This window comes from Podarcis erhardii (genome assembly GCF_964252035.2).
Source record: "Podarcis erhardii genome assembly, chromosome: 14".
Taxonomy (NCBI): domain Eukaryota; kingdom Metazoa; phylum Chordata; class Lepidosauria; order Squamata; family Lacertidae; genus Podarcis; species Podarcis erhardii.
Genome location: NC_138503.1, coordinates 16,608,943 through 16,631,705, shown reverse-complemented (window position 1 = coordinate 16,631,705; position 22,763 = coordinate 16,608,943). Strand labels below are relative to the sequence as shown.

Here is a 22,763-nt window from a genome sequence, read left to right as displayed (position 1 = left end):
AGCATTAAATTTGAACCCAGCCAATGAGCTCTCAGGAGTTCAGTTCTTACAAAAGAGAAACAGGATTTATGGGTGTAACTCAAAACACCCTAGAGTCAGCTTTGTGTGCGCAATGAGACATTTTAACTTATCCTTCAAATAAATAATTATCTTATCGTAGGACATGCCATATTTTGAGTTTGAAAAACATTTGCAATGCAGGCAGGGGTGTTGGGAGGAAGAGTTGGGGCTTCAGAAGGCTCATTGTGAAAACACATGCCCTAGCTAAAAAGGGCCTAAAGGAACCCTTTAAATTGTAGACTTTGTCATTATTCCATTTTAAAATGAGATCCATTAGATTTAATCCAATAAACCACATAAGTGAGAAATTAAGTGCTTATGTACAGTTTATGTGATTCACTGGGATTTAAACAAGCTTAAATTCTTGACCTGTGGTCCATGTTTCTAGATTCCAGACCCCATCACACCTTAACTCTCCAGACAGTATAGCCTCAAGCCAGGTCTGATTAAAGGCTGCAAGTCCTTAAGATTTGCCATAGAAGCCTAGAGGATCATGCATAATTTGGCACTGTAAGGATCTGATCTTTTAAACCCATTTTATCCTTGAGGGGGATCATAAACAAATCTCAAAGGTGTATAAAAGTATTTCCCCTAACCTGCTCCAGTTCATAAACTCCTCCAATAAAGGGATCAATTCTTCCATTGTGTTGCAAAAACCACTCCCTCTTTTCTTTTCTTTTTGTTTAATTTCAGTGGGAAATGGGGTCAATCAGACCTAGAGACGTGGGAGAGAAAACTATTCTCTAATGGAAAACTATCCACTATGATATTGTTTCTACTGATTTTTCCCCCTTCTAAGTATGCATCATTAAGAAACAACATATATGGATGGGTCAGATCAATAATGCCAATTTTTTCCCCCTTATATGGAAAGCATATCTGGGACACTGTAAAAACAGGGTTTCCCAAACCCTGGTGCAAAGGCTCGGAGGATCAGGCCATGATGCACAGTTTTAGGTGGGGAAATATTTACAGATTAGCCATTTTACTATTACATTTGGGAGGGACAAGGGTGGCGCTGTGGGTTAAACCACAGAGCCTAGGACTTGCCAATCAGAAGGTCAGCGGTTCGAATCCCCGCGACGGGGTGAGCTCCGGTTGCTCGGTCCCTGCTCCTGCCAACCTAGCAGTTCGAAAGCACGTCAAAGTGCAAGTAGATAAATAGGTACCACTCCAGCGGGAAGGTAAACGGTGTTTCCGTGCGCTGCTCTGGTTTTCCAGAAGCGGCTTAGTCATGCTGGCCACATGCCTTGGAAGCTGTACGCCGGCTCCCCCGGCCAGGAAAGCGAGATGAGCACCGCAACCCCAGAGTCGGCCATGACTGGACCTAATGGTCAGGGGTCCCTTTACCTTTATTACATTTGGAATCTGCAGATCTGCTCCTGAGAGACTAGTGGATAGTCCCTGGCTGGCTATTCTCACCACCTTATAGCAGGAGGTGACAATGCGGTCAGTAGAATGCTAATATCATCTTGACCGACCTTCTGCTAATGCAGAGCCCATGAGCCAACTTTAGCCTGCCAAGAGTGTTCCTGGCAAACCTTCCCCTCTTGCTCCACACCTGGCATCCTATGTGCAGTTGGTGTGGGGCAGGTCCCAATGTGGCTTCAAGAAAACAGCTGGGAGCTGCTCGAATTTTACTAGCTAAGAAGTGGAAAATGCAAGAATTACCAACGGTGGAAGAATGGCAGATGAAGATGATGGATTTTTCAGAGCTAGCCGCCCTGACCGGAAGAGTCCGTGACCAGAAGGAGGGGGAGTACCAGGTAGAATGGACAAAATTTAATGATTATTTAGTTAAATACGTTAACTTAAATTAATTGGAAAAAGCTTGCAATTACCAGATAGGCTTAGGACTTAAATATGTAATGTGATGAATTAATACGTTTAATGCTGAATTGGTAAGAAAGAAAGATGTTAAGTGATTAAGTTAGGTATTTAAGAATTTTGATTTGGAAAACCGTTAAAATGATATGCATTGAAATCCAACTAGGGGGATACAAGGAAGTCACTTAACAATGTTAATAATTAAGTTTTAATTAATTAATAATTAAGTTTTAATAAGGTTATGATCTATGTTTGTTTTTGTTTGTTTGTTTGTGTGTTTATAAGTTTGTGAAAATCAATTAAAAAAATGGTGGGGGGGGGACAGCTGGGAGCTGTCAATGAATCATTTCTTTTCTGGAACAAGGTGCATTCCCTCCATCCATCAACTGATAGGCAATAGAAGCATGCCTTGTTCCAGGATCAGGAAGGAGTTTGCCTTGAACCACCCTGCTAGAATGGACTCCCCCGCTCCCTTTTTGCAGCTGTTTCAATACAAGCCCCTTTATGATCAGGTAGGTCCTTTGGTAAATCTATCTTGCATAGTTTCAGCAAAGTAATGCTTTAAATGCTTGGCAATTATTCAATATCCTTGTGCCTATCTTTACCTCCATTCAACTGGCTAAGTATTTAAGCCCTAGGCTGAGATGCAAACCACTGCTGCTGATCTGTGACCCAAAATACCACCATCCACAAATCAACCGATTCTTTCTGCCAGTAGTTACAGCTCTTCTAAATATAGACATAGCCTCTCTCTTTTTACGTTACCACAAAATAAACACCAGTTGCATTCAAGAAACGGGTAATGCACACTGATCGCAAGAGCGATGTTGGGGTGGAGTTTTCAGACAACCAAAGCTACTGAAATAATAATAAAAAATGAAATTATGCTTGATGCAGAGGGGATGTATAGAAGTACAGGCACCCCCCAAACTGACATGTTTTTCCCCATACTTGTCATCCATTTTTGTACCCCTGCTTGACACGTTTGAAGTGCATCTAACCGACCACTGTTGAACAATGTTTGCTGGGCTACACAGAGATTTGGTTAGACTCAAACAGCTCTTCTGGGCTTCTTATGCTCCTCTTACACCTTTTGGGGGTGAGGGGGGGGGACATTAATAAGCACAATGGGAGCTCAGCATGAACCACAATCTGCCACCAAGCCTGCAGCTTTAAAAAGGTCTCTAGTCATCAAGTGTACAATCCATACACTTACTGAAACAAAACCCCTTATATTCTTGCAAAGTGGTGCACAGGGGGCCGTTAAGCCACACAGTTCTATTAAATCAATAAGACTATGCTGCTATATATGTATAGCAAAGAAAGTACATTCTAAATTCCTGCAATATTTTTTCAAGGGAAGCAGATGCAACCAAGTCCTACATTTAATAATGTCCCGATATCTGGGCATGGCTGCTCCTGCACATTGAGAGAGCAGTGGGGTTTGCGTGACACAAAAGGGGGAAACATTGCCCATTTTTTTCCATCCTTCATCTGCTGCAAAGGAGGATTTGGGTTATAAAACACCCACCATTTATTGATTGGTTGCTTAAGGTGACTTTTAGCCTACCCTTCATCCCAATGGATTCAGTGAAGGGTACAAACCGAAATGCATGCGATCATATAACCCCTCATAAACTCAGAATGATACATTAAATAAGCCATGGGTCACATTTCATATGCCCCATCTGCCTCGTGGGGATTGACCCTGTTACCAGGTGAGCAGCAAGTTACATCTACTGTCTGAATGGGAGGTGAAATAATGTGATACAATCTTCATGTAGACATCATTGAAAGTAAAGGACTATGCGGCCTAGGATGCACGTACCTACGGGACCGCCTCTCCTGGTATGCCCCGCGGAGGACCTTAAGGTCCACAAATAACAACCAAATAACCGCAAGGTGGTTAGATTGGTCTCAATTAGGGCCAGGGCCTTTTCAGTACTGGCCCCGACTTGGTGAAACGCTGTGTCACAAGAGACTAGGGGCCTGTGGGACTTGGCATCTTTCTGCAGGGCCTGCAAGACAGAGCTGTTCCGCCTGGCCTTTGGTTTGGACTCAGTCTGACCCTTATGTTTCCCTCCCCTTATGGTTTTGATCTATGGGCTACTTTTAAAATGAGGCTGCATTTTAAATTGTATTTTAACCTGTATTTTAAATTGGTTTGTTTCTCCCCCCGCCCCATTATGTTTTTATGGTAATTTTACTGGTGTTAGCCACCCTGAGCCTGGCTCTGGCCAGGGAGGTTGGGGTATAAATAAAAATTGTTGTTGTTGTTGTTGTTGTTGTTGTTGTTGTTGTTGTTGTTAAAAATAAAACAAAACCACCATATGCCTAACCGTTTAGAAGTACTGTTGTTTCAGGAATTCATTCCTATGAGAGTGTGCATCCACAATCAACACATTGGGTTACAGCTGCTGGAACAGCCATGCTAGGTGTGGTAATCTCATTACTGAATATCAGGTGGAGTTATAATTTACCCATGATTATTTATGTTCATCTGGAAATCTTTACAAGGCCACTGAATCATGAAAGATAAACCCACCAAAAGGCTATTAGTAACGCAATTAGAATAGGTTAAGAGTGCAGTGGGCAATCTTTTGGACTCAAGGGCCAGGTTCCTTTGTGGGGAAACAGGTAGCAAGTGGAGCCAAAGCGAGAAGAGGATAAGAGAGACACCCTTTCTCTCTCGTCCCATCCTTCTCCTTCATCCATCTGTCAGGCTGCTGTCAGCGACTCCCACGGCCGGTTGCCCAGGAACGTACAAAGACAAGGAGATGATTCTTACCGTCCACTTTTTATTCAGTATTTACAGAGAGAGGCTATAGAACCCAGCCTCTTGGATAATGGAGTTGTCCCGAGTGAATCTCCACCCCCTTCCCCTTCCTCATTCGCCAATCTCATCATCTCCTCTATGGCTGCTGGTAGGTGCCCTCTGTCTTTGAGCTCTTTGCTCTCCTACTTTCAAGGCTGGGTCTGGAATGCTTTCTAAAGACACTGTGTCCATCAGCTGTCAACCCCTGTTGCTTCCTCTTCCTCCTCCTCTTCTCCCATTATTTCTCAACTTTCCCCCTCATCCACCTCTGAGCTCTGATCTCCCTCAACCCCCTGTTGTAATTCTAAACTGTCTTCCTCCTCCCTGTAAGGGTCAAGCTGAGGAGGCAGTCTCCACCATTCCTCTTCTGCCCAGGCCCTGACACCATCCATCTCCCATTCTCACACATAAACCCAAGCCATTTTTCAGCCAAAACTCTCTTGAACTCAGATGGGCGCCATTGCTATTATAAGAGAACAAGGGAGGCATTCTAAAAAATCCAGTGCTTTTTTTTTTAATAAGAAAAATAGCACTGCATAAACCTCCTAAGAACATACGAAGAACCTACCAGATCAGATCGTTCCATCTAGCCCAACATCCTGTTCTCAAAGCGGCAGCCCAGATGCCTGTGGGAAACTCTAAGGCAAGACCCATTCACAAGAGCACCAGAAACTGCTTCCAGAAACTGGTATTCAGAAGCACTACTGCCTCTGATTGTGGAGGTAGAATATAGTCATCATGCCTAGTAGTCATTGATAACCTTGAATCTGTCCAACGCTCAAGACTCTGAGGGCAGAACAAAACAAGATGGAGAGCCTCTTGCAGCTCAGCCCCACGCCTGTTCATAGAGTTGCTGTCTGTGGGTTTGAGTGTTGGAATGGGCCTGGGAAGACCCAGATACAAATCACCACCCAGGTGAGGAGTGAGCCAGTCACTATCTCTCAGCCTAAACTACCTGATACGCTTGCTGAGATGATGAACTAGGCATATTTTGCATTCAACCTTCATCTGTAATGTTTTATTTTGGTATTTTGCAATGTTCCACCCGATCCTTCAAGTTAGGTTGTGAACTGTCCTGAGATTTTATATATATAGATAAATAAGATAGATAGATATAGATAATCTCAGTATAAATTTGAGTTAAACAAAGAAATGTACTGTCACATGCAGTCAGTGTTCCAACACCAGAAGCTGTCTTATTTAGACCATTGAACTATCCAGCTGACAGCAACTTTTCACGGTTTTTGGGCAACTTTCCAAGGAAATGCCAGAGGCTGGACCTGAGGCCTTCTGCATGCAGTGCAGATCCGCTGCTATATAATAATAATAATTTATTACTTATACCCCGCCCATCCGCCTGGGTTTCCCCCGCTACTCTGGGCGGCTTCCAACAAGATATTCAAAACACAATAAAACACTAAACATTAAAAACTTCCCTAAACAGGGCTGACTTCAGATGTCTTCTAGAAGTCAGATAGTTGTTTCTTTCCTTGACATCTGGTGGGAGGGCGTTCCACAGGGCAGGCGCCACTACAGAGAAGGCCCTCTGCCTGGTTCCCCATAACCTCATTTCTTGCAGGGAGGGAACCTCCAGAAGGCCCTTGGCGCTGGATCTCAGTCTCTGGGCTGAACGATGGGGGTGGAGACGCTCCTTCAGGTATACTGGGCCGAGGCCATTTAGGGCTTTAAAGGTCAGCACCACCACTTTGAACTGTGCTCGGAAATGTACTGGAAGCCAATGTAGGTCTTCCAGGAGCAGTGTTATAAGGTCTCAGCAGCCACTCCCAGTCACCAGTCTAGCTGCCGCATTCTGGATTACCGTATTTTTCCATCTATAAGACGCCTCATATATAAGATGCTCCCAATTTTTGCGGAAACAACCAATTGCCAGTCCACCCTCGGCACTATCCGTGTATAAGACGCTCCCTAATTTTTGAAGTGCTCTGGTCCATGGGGTCATGAAGAGTCGGACATGACTAAACGACTAAACAACAACAACAATTTTTGACATAATTTTTTTGGGGGGGAACATTAGTCTTATACATGGGAAAATACGGTAATTGTTTCCGGGTCACCTTCAAAGGTAGCCCCACGTAGAGCGCATTGCAGTAGTCCAGCTGCAGTCCAGCCATTTGCAGCAACTCAAAAAACCTACACATCCTATTTGATTAGAAACAACTGTGGCACAAATATATATGCCAGAGCTATACTATCTGGGAACCTGGAAACTGAAGGCAGCCCACCAGCTCTGCGTGGCAAGTGGGGTCACCCCTCTCCCCTCCCCACAAAAAAGGTTGCCATATGGAGTGCTTCTGTTTATGGCTCCAGCCCGCCAGCGAGTTATGTGCAATGCAGGCACTGTAAATGACTGCAGTGGTCTGGAGAAGAGTGGGGGCTTGTCTCCCTTTCCTTTGTTGTCGCCTCTCCCCAACTTGCAATGCATACCCCAGTACAAGGGCTGAGAAACGGGGAAGAGAGGTGTTTAATGCCAGGAGTTCCCTGCCTCAGACACTCTCTCCTCTCCCCTACGGAAGGTCTCGTGGGATCGCAAGCACGCCGCCAATTCACAAGCAGCGATGTACGTTTCGGAAACCTGCTAATACTTCCAAAGAGTTAAAAAGCCAGCACATTCCAAAGTTGGAGGGGGGGGGGGGAATGAAGTCATTAAATTCTAAAACCAGCAAGACAGATCTCAGGAAATAAAAAAGGACTTATGGGTCATTAGACAGATAAAATCCATCTTAGCCTGGTGCCACATCATTCAACAGAAAGAAATACCAGAGCTTGCAGCTTATTCTCATCGAATGCCGGTATCGCCAAGCAAAATCTCCAAAATTCTGGAGAAGGGGCTCAGGTGAGACCACAGAGGTAGAAGAAACAGCCCTAACACAGTAAGCCTTTTCTGCCCACGACGGAATGCAATATTGTTCCGTTCCCTTATGATACTCATTAGGGCATCGGCTTTCAGCCATAAACACTTGACTGGTTTGAGGCAAACGTCCAGAGGATCCTCTTGGAACCTTTAAACAACGAGTTGATTTGTGAGATAGCTGCTAAAATAATTTCAAATGTTTCTTTTCCATACAGGAGAGATCTGATAGAGAGGGAGACTCCCTCTCTATAAGACATCTGGAAAGAAAACGCTGCTGCTTATTGACCTGTAACTGCTTTAGGAAATTGCTTAGAAAAGGGATTTCTAAACTCAAAATGCTTTTAATTTACCAGAAAAATAGTAATCACATTTTTATCTATTTACCTGTTCTTTCATTCTCTCTCTCTCAACTGGCTGCATCACTGCTAGCGTAAAGGCAATAGCTTTAAAACTTCCTTGCAATTTACAGAAAAGAAGCACAAATCAATTTTTGTGCTGAAAACTCACACACAACTGTGTTGAGTTTCCACCACAGGGGTCAGCAAACTTTTTCAGCAGGGGGGCCGGTCCACTGTCCCTCAGACCTTGTGAGGGGCCGGACTATATTTTTCTTTTAAAAAATGAACAAATTCCTATGCCCCACAAATAACCCAGAGATGCATTTTAAATAAAAGGGCACATTCTACTCATGTAAAAACACGCTGATTCCTGGACCACCCGTGGTCCAGATTTAGAAGGTGATTGGGCTGGATCCGGCACCCGGGCCTTAGTTTGCCTACCCATGTTCCACCACCTCCACTTCTCCTTTCCCCTCCCCTCCTACCACTTCCACGCATTCTCTCCCACTACATCCCAACTCTCCATTTTTCCTGCCTTCATTTTTCTGCTGCTAATGCAGCACTGGCAATCTTTCCCTCCTCTTCTCTGAGGAAAAAATTTTCATTTTTCTCTTTGGAGGGTCCTTCCTCAGAGCAAGGCACTCAGCATGAAGGTGGGCCCAGGATAGTGCCTGTAGCACTGCTTTGATTCAGTGGCTAATTTTGTTTAGTAACATCACATTTCTAGTGATGGAATTTCTGCCAGCGCAAACACTTTCCCAAGCCACTTCACCCAGAATGCTGGGTGATATCTGGTTTTCAACATCGTGATGTATCATCAGCTAAACATTGCAATATTTTTTTTCTTTACAGCACTGGACTTTCATTTCACTTCCAGGCATATCCGCAACTGAGCGTCCTTTCGGCTTTGGCCCAGCCGCTTCATCAGCTCTGGATCTACTTATACTTGTCCTCCGCTCTTCCTCAGTAGCATGTTGGACGCCTTCCGACCTGAGGGGCTCATCTTCCAGCGTCATAACTTTTATATGCCTTTTGTTTTTGTCCATGGAGTTTTCTTGGCAGGGATACTGGAGTGGCTTGCTGGTTCCTGCTCCAGGTGGATCAAGTTTAGTCAAAACTCTCCACTATGACCTGTCATGGGTGGCCCCACAGGGCATAGCTCATAGCTTCTCTGAGTTATTCAAGCCCGTTTGCCGTGACAAGGCAGTGATGCCTTTGAATTATGGTGCTGGAGGAGACTCTTGAGAGTCCCATGGACTGCAAGAAGATCAAAGCTACTAACATGAGTTTGACCAAACTGTGGGAGGCAGTGGAAGACAGGAGTGCCAGGCATGCTCTGGTCCATGGGGTCACAAAGAAGAAGAGGAGTTTGGATTTGATATCCCGCTTTATCACTACCCTAAGGAGTCTCAAAGCGGCTAACATTCTCCTTTCCCTTCCTCCTGCACAACAAACACTCTGAGTTGAGTGAGGCTGAGAGACTTTAGAGAAGTGTGACTAGCCCAAGGTCACCCAGCAGCTTAATGTAGAGGAGCGGAGACGCAAACCCGGTTCCCCAGATTACGAGACTACCGCTCTTAACCACTACACCACACTGGCTCTCAACACCACACTGGCTCTCACGAAGAGTTGGACACAACTGAACGACTAAACAACAGTAAAACAATGCAATAGTGTATACCGTTATATCACGATGTCTGAAATAAGGGTGGAGCTAAGTCGAGGCTTTGGCTGGCTTCACAATTTCTCCTGCATCATGATTTCTGCTGGCGCCTGCTCTTGTGATTTGATGCACCCGGCCAGAGGCAGGGGAGAGAAGGTTTGGCAGTTAAGAGGGGCTGCAGGAATGGAGAGAGCCATTGGCTGGCTTCATGGCTTTTCCCACATTGAGACTTTTGCATAACACACACACACACACACACACACACACACACCCCATGATCCAAGATATATTGCCAGGTCAAAAATGATGAAACTTTTATCACTATATGGGCTTCAAACTGGTTTTGCACGACATATCATGTGGGAAGGGATGTCAACTGGGGTCTGCAGAGTGGTCACTGCCACTATCTTTCTCTATCTTGCTCCAGGCAAACTTTTGGGACTTGGGTGGGGGAAGAGAAAGGGGGCGGCAGTGGCTACTCACATTTTTGACATGAGGGCCTTCCTGAAGATGGAAAAAATCTGTCCATTTTGGTTTCTCTCCATTTCTCTCTTTTTTTTCAATATTAAATTCAGATCTCCACAATTCCACATTAGTTAGCATTTTTTGTCCACCTCATAATTTTAGTGCAAATTTATCCTGCTATACACATTTTGTATGCAAGTTTGCCTAATATATGTGCTCCTGCAAGCAATTTCACCCAATATAGTGCATTTTGTATGCTCCTTGCACTAACATAAGCATCTTTATGCACATTTTACCCCAGTAAATACATTTCATACATTTTACCTGACTGCAGAACTGCATTGCAAAGCATGGAGAAGTGGAGATTTCAAAGGATGACTGTGTTCCAGTTTGCCTAAGTTTCACAAAGTTTCAATTTGGTAAGATGCCTTTCAATGCAAACTGAATGAAATTTGTCCTCCACCCCTAGCGCTGCTCGGGTCGAAAATTGCTCATGAGCAACTAAATAGGGATGTTAACTTTTACAAATTCCTCTGCATCAAACTTCAACAACGTATCTAGTGCAAAGCACTTCCTCGAAGAATCTAGAACGAATCCAGAACTATTTTGCATATGAACACTTGTATATGGGGAACGTTCATGGGGCATGACCGGATGTGAATGAAGACCTTGTTTTCCCTCAGGGCGGACAGACATAGCTATTGACAGATTTCTCCAGTGCAGAGAAGAACTGAAACCATGTCAAGAACTCTGGACAACAATCTACAAATCCTTGTTCAGTTCTTGTCTGCATCAAGAATGGAATATTTTCGTATTATGTTTTGCCAGTCACTAAAACAGGAGAAAAATCAGAGAGAGAGAGAGAGAGAGAGAGAGAGAGAGAGAGAGAGAGAGAGAGAGAAGAGAGAGAGAGAGATGGAGGGGAAGGAGGAGTTCAGCCCTAAAAGCTTTCCAGTAGACAGAATTGATATTGATGCTGATGGGAGTTCCATGCACATAAGGCCTAAGATATTCCACTTTCCCAGAGGTCAGGCAGGTTTTACAACTTATTACACTTTCTTTTTGAATATCATCAGTCAAATGCTTGATCATTTCCCCAGAAAGTTGGGGGGGGGTTGGGGCTTGACATCTTACTGGCAGCGTTGCCTTTCTAAAAAGGCAATCAGACTATTAGGCTGACAGCTTGCTTCCTATGTTCAAAGCAGCTACTTTTGTGCCGTTTGACCTCACAATTTCAGCAAAACGTCCACTATTCGGTACTTCACCTATTATGGCTGCGAACCAATTCAGGAACCATGCACGTTAACCATAAACTCAGGTGTTGAGTTACGATGGCTACGTGTAGCCAAACGGGACCAACGAGAAAGCAGAGCAAATGAACAGCACGCTCAGGAAAATGTCAAGGTTTGCAGAAGTTAAAATAATAATAAGGGAGAGGGGGCAGAACCCAAAAACAGTCCACTGGCAAATGCGGGGATGGAAGGAAGGGGCATAGATGGGAATGGGAGTGGCAGTGGGATGAAGTATCCTGGCGAAAGGCATCGCTGGCTGGAAGCCTGAAGCGGAGTACTCCATATCCCAAAGTTTTGTTTCAGGCCCCACTGGTTTTGATTTGATTAATTACCTCTTGTGATCTGTATTTGCCTAAACAATTAATTAAGTCAAGGCAATCTGAATCTGTTTTGATTTGCAATGTGCTTTTGAGATGCTGAAGTGGTGCCAGGGGGTTATAATTACAGTAATACCTCTGGTTATGAACCGTCCTCCTTACGCACGCTTCGGGTTATGAGCTCCGCTAACCCGGAAGTAGATGCTCCTGGTTGCGAACGTTGCCCCGCGATGCAAGCGGAAGTCATGTATCAGAGGTGAGCGCATGCGCAGCGGGAAACCCCATTAGCGAAAGCGCGCCTCAGGTTAAGAACGGTTTGAAGTTGAGAACGGACCTCTGGAATGAATAAAGTTTGTAACCAGAGGTACTACTGTATCCACTTGTTGAAAGGAAAGGCAATATTTTGTATTTTCTTTTGCAGCTCCTGTTACAGTCAACTGCCAGGACTACAGAAGTACAGTGTTAGAAACTCGGATATATAAGGACCCCTGACCATTAGGTCCAGTCGTGGCCGACTCTGGGGTTGTGGCGCTCATCTCGCTTTATTGGCCGAGGGAGCCGGAGAGCAGCTTCCGGGTCATGTGGCCAGCATGACTAAGCCGCTTCTGGCGAACCAGAGCAGCACACAGAAATGCCGTTTACCTTTCCGCCGGAGCGGTACCTATTTATCTACTTGCACTTTTACGTGCTTTCGAACTGCTAGGTTGGCAGGAGCAGGGACCGAGCAACGGGAGCTCACTCCGTCGCGGGGATTCGAACTGCCGACCTTCTGATCAGCAAGTCCTAGGCTCTGTGGTTTAACCCACAGCGCCACCTGCGTCCCATGAGATATTTAAACTAGGCGCCAAATGGCTCCTTAAACCAAGGTTACGGTCGCCAAAACGGAATGTCAAGTTGCCATTTTGGGGCAAGACAGCTCTGAAGTCTTCATTTTTCAAATGACGGACAGACCGTGGTGATTATCAGTTAAACATCTGGCTAGTTCAGATGATAACCTTGAGCTAGGTGAAGAACTTTGGTTCCTAGCTTACTTCTCACCTTGTCCTTTGGACCTGGCTTCTGGCTTGCTCTACAACTTCCTCCTCCTGGCTCCTGGCATACCTCAAGCTTAGCCCTGGCACAATGCCTTGTGGTCATGCTCCTTTGCCGTAGTTACTTGGCAAGGCATCTGTAAGAGCTGCAAATGTTATACACACCTCAGCTGACGTGGTATCACTAAGAGAAACTATGTTTTCCCATTCCTTTCACTCTAGGGACCATTTCGCTAAACAACTTCCATATGCTATATGAGCAACAGTGGGGGCGGGGGCGGCAACGTTTTGCTTTTTTTAAAAAACTATGCACCGCAACAAGTCAGTGACAAAGAACGACTTATGTAAAATACGACTTTAGGCACTGTAATGCTTACATGCATTGTAGAGTCACACCTTTCCGCCCAAAGAATGAAATGAAAGATTTAGGCAGGATTCCATCTCGAAACCCCACTGAAGTGAAATGATGAGGAAACCGTGTAACCGTGGCTTTGATCCAAAGAACATCAAGACCAGTGGGAGTCTGCAATGCGCCGTTTTGCGCCGAGATTCAGAGGGGGATCAGGCCCTCAATAAAGCCAACCATTTCTCAAAGCTTTGTTTGAAGCCCCCATTCCTGGCAACGGTTCAGCGTCTCAATAAAATCGCAGCACACTTAGAAACGAGCAAGAAGCTGAGCTTCTTGGTGAGATGCTGTCTCAAGCCAAACTCCAGCTGCTTCCACCTCACAACAGGAGCCTCAGTGCTCTCCGGCCTTGCATCAGATTGGCTGCCTCCTCTCTGATCTGTAGAAGGTCCTCCTCCCTTGCAACCACACAGGGCCATGTGCATTCTGTCTGCCCTCTAGGCCATGGGTAGGCAAACTAAGGCCCGGGGCCTGGATCCGGCCCAATCGCCTTCTAAATCCGGCCTGCGGACGGTCTGAGAATCAAAGTGTTTTTACATGAGTAGAATGTGTGCTTTTATTTAAAATGAATGTCTGAGTTATTTGTGGGGCATAAGAATTCATTCACAACCCCCCCCCCCAAAAAAAATATAGTCCGGCCCCCCACAAGGTCTGAGGGATAGTGGACCGGCCCCCTGCTGAAAAAGTTTGCTGACCCCTGATCTAGGCAATCCAATGGCTAAGCTGAAGAAGTCCAGTGAGAATAAATTGTGCAAATCCAGTCAATAAATTGATTTATTATCCATACTCAATCTGCTTCTAAGGGCTAAGTTTCCAAATAATTCTTTTTTTCTTTCTGACTGTCTTTGCAAGTAATTAGGAAATAGACATATCAGAGACTGCAAACAGATCAAGGTTGAAAATGAAGTTATTGCAACTACTTGGGTGAGCAGTTGTCCAGAGGCTAGTAAAAGTTGTCTCCAACTGACCACAAAAACCATTCTTCTTCCACTTTGTGGCAACAAAAAAGTGTGTAAGGTAGTAATGTTTTTATATATATATATAAGTTTGTAACTTTCATGGACACTATCTACAAGGCTGGGGTGTATTATTCTTCCATTTCCCTCTAAGTGTTTCACATACATCATCTCAGTAAACATCAGGAGCAGCCAGCGCAGGAGGGCAACGCCACAGAGCTGCCCTCCAAACGTTTTCATGGCTGCTGCTGGTCTGTATGTCTGGTGGCAGGGAAGGGTGGTCATGAGGTCAGGGTTCTGTGGGTGCATGGATGGGAGCACCAGCTTGGCTCCACTGGTGCAGCCACACGGCCCTCAGGCTCCACTGCCCAGATAAGCCGCGTTATTATCACCCCCTCGCACCTGCTGCTTCCGATAAACATTATAACAACCTTGTAAGGTTGGCATAGCATAATCTAATCAAATCTTTATTGCTAGGGATAATGACCAGCAATAAAGAAGCAAAATAAGGAGCACACAGAACACATTATCCTAATGTATATGGTAGGATAAAATAAAATAAAAATGCTGCATTTTTTTAAAAAAATGGGTACAAACATTTTAAAACTTGAAGCCGTGTCACAAACTGCAAAGAGGGAAATTGCAAAATGTCTTGGGTCAGTTCCTGTTGGGTTCTGCTTGCTACAGCGCAATATTTTGTTAGGAAAGCATTCTTTAAGAAACAGATAAAAGTTCCTGGAAGCTGTAAGAGGGTTCCAGAATTTTCTTTAGTGTGTAGGAGGGGCACTCTAGGCTTGATTGGTGTTAGCTGGAGGTGCAAATAAAGGGAGAAAGTTGCAGGCTGCAATTTCTGCACGAGGAAAGCACACGCACACACTGTCAGCACGCATGCTGACAACAAGGTTGGAAGTAAGACAATGTGTGCTGCTGATACTGTCTGTTTAGCCGTGTCAGGATTGTTAATTACTGGACTGAGATTACACCATGCTGGGGGGCCACTAGGTGGCGCATCGGAAGATGGCTGACAACATCTCTCCGACCCACACGAGGTAATTTGGAGGCTATGATGGGGGTAATTAGCCTCCTTAACCCCCCCAGGATTGTGGGGGGGACGGCCCTTGCCTGCTGTGCCCTATACCACCCCCGAATTTGTGGGGGTGGGGACACTAGGCACAAAGCCCTCCTGTGGGATTTCGGCACTCCTCGATGCTGTCTCTGATCCGCGCCTCTAGTTGCAAGAATCTTCAAAAGAAACAATTTGGACGAGATAAATTGCACATACTTCAAGGAAAAAGGGGGAGTAAAGACAGCTGACAGAAGAGATCTCTGATAACAAGACAAGAATAAAACATGAGAAGATACGTCAAGATACGGTACGGCAAATGACTGAGGGGGGAGGGGGGAAAAACCTTCCTTTCCCTTTTTATGTGATTAAATAAGAATCCCCTCCCCTAACGAGTCAGAAATGTCGCTTTAAGGACTTAAGCTGTGGATTTAAGGCTGTGTGGAGATAAACTTTCGAACCAAAGCAATGTTTCAAGACGAAGCTGGAAAGTTAAGAGTTTTGGAATGACGCAGTTAAAAATGCCGTCGCCATTTTGGGAGGCATTGTTGGAGCTCTTGAGTCTGAGAGGAGAAAGAGAGAAATAGAGCTGTTTACATATCGTGGATTAACTCCTCAGTGGGACTTAAGAGTGACAAATGCCTAATTTATGATGGAAAGAGCGATGTTATCTACGAAGGAGATATATGGAAACCATCTGGACTTAGATTGGAAGAACGGCAAATTCACACAGGATTATTATGTTTGCTTATTGGCTTAAGGAGACTAACAGAAGAGATCGTAAAAGAAAAAGAGAATATGAACAAGATATGATGTGGAAATACCAAGATAAGACTGGATAGAATCATGAACTTTGTCTGGACTGATTGGGACTGATTTGGACATTAACGCAGTAATAAGAAGATGATTTGAATCCCCCTTTGGATCTTGAAGTATGGGTTCCCCCAACAAAATTTTAAAATTTGGCTTTGTAATTTGGAATTTATGTGATGTGATTTAATTTGATGTGATTGGCCAGTTAATAAAAAATATTTTTTTAAAAAAAGAGATTACACCATGCTGGAGAGATAAAGAGGGAATGTAAACAGCTTGTATATAATAGTAACAGAAATGCTTGTGCAACCAGTCAAGCAATAAAGCAGCTCTTGACTGTGAATTTGAGTATGACTCCTGTTCTTGTCCTCTGCCTCCGGGGAAAACTCTTGCTACAAACAGTAAGAAGTGGTTTTACTGAGGTGCCACCACACAAGCAAGAAAGCTCAGCAGAAGTGTGTGGGCAGTAACCTCTGCCAGTGTAGTGTAGTGGTTAAGAGTGGTAGACTCGTGGACTTCCGGGTTGGTGCCTCCGGTAATGGCTGAATTCCTCTGATCGGGAGGAATTTGCCCCGTGGGAATTTGGGTCTGGCCGTCACGGCGAAGGCGGAGACCCGCAAAAAATCACAGGTGGGAGAAGCCTGTGAGCGTGATTTCGGCGGGCACCTTTTGCGCCTCCCCTACTCGCGGGGAAACCCGGTTTCGGGGGTGAGTGGCGCGGTGCTTCGAATCGTCTGCTTCTTCCACGGAGCGAAGCCGCATAGCTGTTGCCGGAGAGCGCTGACTTTTTCCTGTGGACAATTTGATTTTAAAGTAATTACCCGTGAGCAGAGCTGAAGCGGGAGAATTGGATTTCTAAAAGTTTAATTTGGTATCGTAACGGGGAGGTTCAATACAGGAAGTCTGCCTTCCCCTTTTGTAAATAGACTGAAGGATTGAGGCTGCAAGCTGAAGCCCTGGAAAGCCTATTGTAAAGGACAAAATTTCCATCGGTAAAGAACATTAACCCCCCCCCCTTGGAGGCAGGAAAAGAGGGGGGGAAGTTGTGAACTGAATATGCCTGCGGGAGAGAGCGAAGAGAGTTAAAATACCGCCGCTCAGACCGTGGAAACAGGCTGCTAGCAGGACTGACGTTCTTTGGAAGGCTCACTGACAGCGATTAGAACGCTCCTTGACAGCTAGCTAATAAGAGAAATACATTGTTTCTACTGTCTCCGTCTGCTTTTAGAAAGGAGTAAAAGTAACTGAAAACTGAAACTAACTTCATTGTTTGAGCTGTGTTTAAAAGAGGACATTATTGACTAATATAAACAGAAACTGTTTCCCCCTAGAGGAAGCTTTTGAAACTGTTACAAGAGCTGGGCTGGGGAATTTCCAGCTGCAAGATAAAAAGCTGTGAGACTCTGGGACTGACCTTGAATCGGTTAAGTGTTATGGCAAATGGAAAGGAAAAAACGGACTAGTCAATTCCTGAAAAAACATTAAGGTCTGGGAGGACTTGGCAGCAATCTAGGAGAGCCTCAATATCAGGCCCCCCTGCTTCTTCCGCTATTGCTTTTGTAACAGTATATTCAAAATCAAGAGGAATGTCGACAGAAGAGGCCTTAGTGGTTGCATTAAGTAAGATAAGTGATTCACTGGAACAGCTTAACAAGAAAATAGATGTGACAAAGGCGAAAGTGGACACTGCAACTATTAAAATTGACTTAAATGCAGAAAGTATAAATAATCTGGGACAAAAGGTGAATATCAATACAGAAACAATCAAGAAATTGATACAGGAATCTACTTTGATACGGCAGACTGCGGAGGAAGCTAGGGAGAAAGCCGTTGCTGCTGAATGCAAAGTAACACAACTGGTGAGAGAGAGAGTCCCAGCCTTACAGAAGCAACTTGATGACCATAAGTCGACGCTTGCTATGATTGAATTTTTAAAAAAAACAGACGAATTTGAGGATCAGAGCCCTACCTGAAGTGGAGAAGGAAAGTTTGATAGACTTCTTCACACAGGAATTTGCTGATTTTTGGGACTTGGATCTGGGTCAAGAAGAGTTTAAAACTGTGAGGGCCTTCAGATTTGGAAGAGGAGGGAAAAAAGAGAAGAACAGAATAAGAGACTGTTGGCACTACCAGAAGAACCTAGAAGTACAACAGCCAAGAGTGGAAATTTTTAAAGACGTCCCAAAATACCTTTTGGATCTTAGGTCTAACTACGGAGATTTGGTTGCCCTGCTGAGAAGGAATAAAATCATCTTTAGGTGGGAGTTTCCCCAAGGTCTATTCTTCAGCTTTAAAGGAAGGAAAATAAAAATAAGATCAGTAGAAGACAAAGTAAAGTTTTTGTATAAATATGAAGATCTGCAGAAGGGACTTGGAAAAGAGCTAAGAGCATCGGACAGAAGATCACCAGGTTGATGGACTATATGGAATTGGCGGAAATGACTGGCAGAATCCGAGACCAGGGAGAAGAGTCGGTGGAAGAAGATTGGAAAAAAGTTTAAAGACTATTTATAGAAATATTGTAAAATTAATGAATGTTAGAAAAATGTTGGAATGAAGTTATATGGCTTTAGTAGAAATGTTATAAGGAATTAGGTATAAATAGATTATTAGAGTATTAAAGGAAAAATAAGGTTAGAATATGTTAAGATAATTATAGGTCAGAAAATAGAGGAAGATGGAAAGGAATTGCTGAAACAATTAATAGAAGTGGAATACAAAAAGGGAGGTGTGAGGAGGTCGTTGAAACAAGTGAATGATAGATAAGATACTGAAATTGTATGATGTGTGTTAAACTGTTTTTGTTTTGTTTTGTTTAGTTTATTGCGTTAGTGTTGTGTAATCTTTATATATTGTATTGTATTGTCTTTTTTTTCTTTCTTTTTCTTCTTTTTTCTTTCCTTTTTTGTAGTGTTTAAAAGTAATATTTATTTATTACCAGCTCTTGCCACCAGGTGCTGTGAGTTACCAATCAGCCTCACCTGTGTGGCCACACCTTGCCTCTTCAGAACAAACTTAGGAAGGCCCCAGTCCTGCAAAGTCCTATTGGTCACAGGGCCTGGCTCCTGCGCGCACACACCTTGACAACCTCTAATATATTTGGCCACACTGAGAGTGACAGATGCATACTGGTCTGGACAAAATGCATCTGATTGTCCTGGCAGATTTAATAAGAGAGTATCATTTAGCTCTCTCTCTCTCTCACACACACACACACACACACACACACACACACACAAACTGCAGATGGGGATGACTGAATAAAAGATGAAACTGTGCAAAAAAAGAAGGTAGTAGCTAGCTTTGGTTACCCTATGGATTCATGGATGAGCTAAATGTTGAACCAGGCATAGTGGCAGCTGGTCAGGCCCAGACTTGGGAATGTTGCAAGTCTCTAAGCCACTCCTGCCTCTGCTCAACACTCACACCTTTCTTCAGCATCCAGACTTCTCAAATTTTGTGGAGACAAAAAGGAAAACAAACAATGGTAGAGGCCTCTCAAAATCTGGTGCTGCACACATGGATGTCATGATAATATAACGAGTTTCATCCTGTTCAACGGTACCTCTGCTTGTATCCCAGACCCATCTTATGTCCACTTCTATCTCATTTTAAATTTTGCTGGGGAAATACTGTTGGGTAAGGGGACGCGGGTGGCGCTGTGCCGATCAGAAGGTTGGCGGTTCGAATCTCCATGACGGGGTGAGCTCCCATTGCTTGGTCCCTGCTCCTGCCAACCTAGCAGTTCGAAAGCACGTCAAAGTCCAAGTAGATAAATAGGTACCACTCCAGTGGGAAGGTAAACGGTGTTTCCGTGCGCTGCTCTGGTTCGCCAGAAATGGCTTAGTCATGCTGGCCACATGACCCGGAAGCTGTACACCGGCTCCCTCAGCTAATAAAGCGAGATGAGCGCCGCAACCCCAGAGTCGGTCACGATTGGACCTAATGGTCAGGGGTCCCTTTACCTTTACCTTTTAAGAGGGACCCTGCAGAAAAATGTTGCATCAGGTTCCATCTAGCCAGCCACAAGCTCTTCCAGGATATTCCATCCCATACACAAATACCGTTTCCCATCACCCGCCATCTCCCGCATCAGAATCCTGCAGCCACTGAGCACGCTCAGTTGTCATGTGCCGCTCCAGCGCCAGATCCCGCAGAATAAGGCTGAGCAGGAGCTGCAGAACCAGAGAGCTCCAAGTGAACCACTGGGGGTTAGAGGATTAGAATGAATGATAATTAACTTACTTTTCTCTGACGAAAGGTGTGTCTTAGTTTGCCCCCTCACCAGCCTGCACGTCGAGCCATCTCCTGCACAGACCCCACAGTTGTCCTCTTTGGCGTTACTCCCGAGTTGCCGATCACAGCCAACCACCTGCCAATGTCAACAGGACAGTCAGAAAAAAAGGGCAAAGTTGTTACAGGCCTTCTCTCGGTTTCTTTAATAAAATAATAATAATGTTATCTCACTGAAAAATCGAAATTGCAATATTAAAAAAAGACTCAGATGTGTGTGTGTGTGTGTGTGTGTGTGTGTGTGTGTATGTAAACATATACTATTATCGAACCACAAAAGCAAATAACTTCACACACACACACACACACACAGCCTTTCTGCCAAGGCACCCAAGGCAGTTTACAATTTTAAACTACTAAAACAAGTGATATAAAATGTAAGTCGGCTGGGCAGAGGGAGGAGGGGACAGTCTAGCAGAAGGCGGCCTTGATGTTTTCTCCTGCTTCACTTGTTCTCTGGTCAAACCAGGGTTGTTGTCTTCTTCTCACGCACGCACACACACACACACACACAAACAAACATGTGTGTTTGCGTAAAATAACTGTTTTAATTTAAAGAGAAATCCCAGACTACTCGCCATAACAGGCAAGGCAGTGTGACCATGTGAGTGCCTACTCAGTTTAATTCTCATGTGCTAACTGCAGATGGGAAACTTCAGAAGTCTTGCCCCTCTCTTATTAGCCCTCTGTATCTTTCTGCTGGACTTTAGACAGAGCAGGCCTTCGAAAACAGAACTGCCCTCTGACAGCCTTCAAGCCATTTGGCATATAAATGATGTCTATCTAAATAAACAATAAAAATAATAGTGTATCCTATGTAACGTGGCTGCTCTATAGGTTTCGTCCTCATTTGTTCAAAAGTGCGTCTTGATTCTCACATCTGAGCGGGGGGCAGGAGGACGACTTTAAAACAACTATTCTCACGACAGCAGTCAAACCTATTTTGGTATTCCTGTCTCAGAAATATGGGGATTCCTTGTAAGCTGAATGCTATTCCCTCCAATGTAACTCTGAAGATATCTGTAACTCTGTTGTTTAGAGTTGCCTTTCATCACTTACTAACTTCAGAGGCAAGAAAAGCATTAGAATAACCTTAGTTCCCCATCCAAGCAGAATCCTGGCTTCAGATCAAGAATTAAGAACCCTTGGCTGGCTGCAAATCACAGTCCCATCACATACACCCTTCCGTGGTACCAGTTTATTCAGTAATTTTACCTTTTTGGAAAACATAAGTGTACCAATTATTTTAAATTGAATTTTACTGAACTTTTTCAGACACCACAAACTAATTATATAAACAAAGCACAGCATATGGGGCGGGGGAGACCATTTGCTAGATGTGTGGGCCATTAAAATGCTTTTCTGTGCAGTTGTTAGTATCTCATTTTTGTATGATCTTACTAGTGAATCCCAATCTCCCTTGCTAACTATCCAGAAATGCATTTGCTCAGCCTACAAGGGCATTAACAGTGTCAAACACAAATTTAAAGTACAGATGATACAATCACCATAAAATGAAATTTCCATCGGGAAAACTTTTAATGGCTTTATCGATAAGCATGAATCCCTTTTACAAATCATGGCTTTTTTGTTTTGCAAATATCTTTCCTCAGCTTGCTGGCTGCCGCATTTTGCAGCTCTGCTTGGGCAGCCAAGCTAACCATACATAAGACATTCTTCTGATTAATCCTAGACTGCTTAGGGAGTAAACGCCTTTGATTTTCAATGGGGGAAATTATAAACAATTAAGCTTATGATGAATAACATTCTACATGAAATGCAGAACTGCCAAGCTGCATCTAGCGTTCTCTGTTGAACCGGTGAGTTTTAATGGTGCACATAATTTCATTTATGAAGCATCTCCTATGAAGCGATTGCACAATACAATTCAAAACCAGTGCTATTTTTCTAGAAAAAGACATGCTGGGACACACCATGGTCGCTCCCCCCCCCCCATTGTTCTCTTCTAATGGCAATGGCGTCCACCTGAAAGGTGCCGGAACTGAGTTCTGGTGAGTTCCAGCTGGAAAAATAGCCCTGTACAATCCATGTACAAGACAGGTGCACACATACTAACCAATTAAAACATAAACCCAAATATTAGGCTAACATTTTAGATCTGCAATGTTCTTTCCTACAAAAAGGTACCAAATCTCAGATATACACTGCCCTTGACACGTCTCATTACTCAGAGTAATGAGGAGCACGTCAATGTATTGAGGAAAGATTGAACGGGACTGTGAAGTATAAGAGCCATGTGGAAAGGGGCAGAGTTCAGCCAGAGATCAACTGGGTCGCCCTAAGCATAGCTCACTGCTTCAGCGCTTTCTTAACAATACTACTTAACCAAGTTGAGGGTTCAGAGTGCTTCACATACATAATCTCAGTCATTACAGCCATCCTATAAAGTAGGATGTGGGACGTGGGTGGCGCTGTGGGTTAAACCACAGAGCCTAGGACTTGCCGATCAGAAGGTCGGCGGTTCGAATCCCCGCAACGGGATGAGCTCCCGTTGCTCGGTCCCTGCTCCTGCCAACCTAGCAGTTTGAAAG

The 22,763-nt window shown here is 44.3% G+C and overlaps 1 protein-coding gene across 1 annotated transcript in view; it reads right to left on the bottom strand.

Annotated features, from left to right (window-relative positions):
* The window catches only part of ADAMTSL3 (ADAMTS like 3), a 285,901-nt gene that overhangs the window by 121,413 nt on the left and 141,725 nt on the right, over positions 1-22,763 (bottom strand). Inside the window, exon 6 of the mRNA XM_081838660.1 lies at positions 20,164-20,290. Coding sequence (XP_081694786.1) covers positions 20,164-20,290 — 127 coding nt within the window. The remainder of the gene's footprint in view (positions 1-20,163; positions 20,291-22,763) is intronic.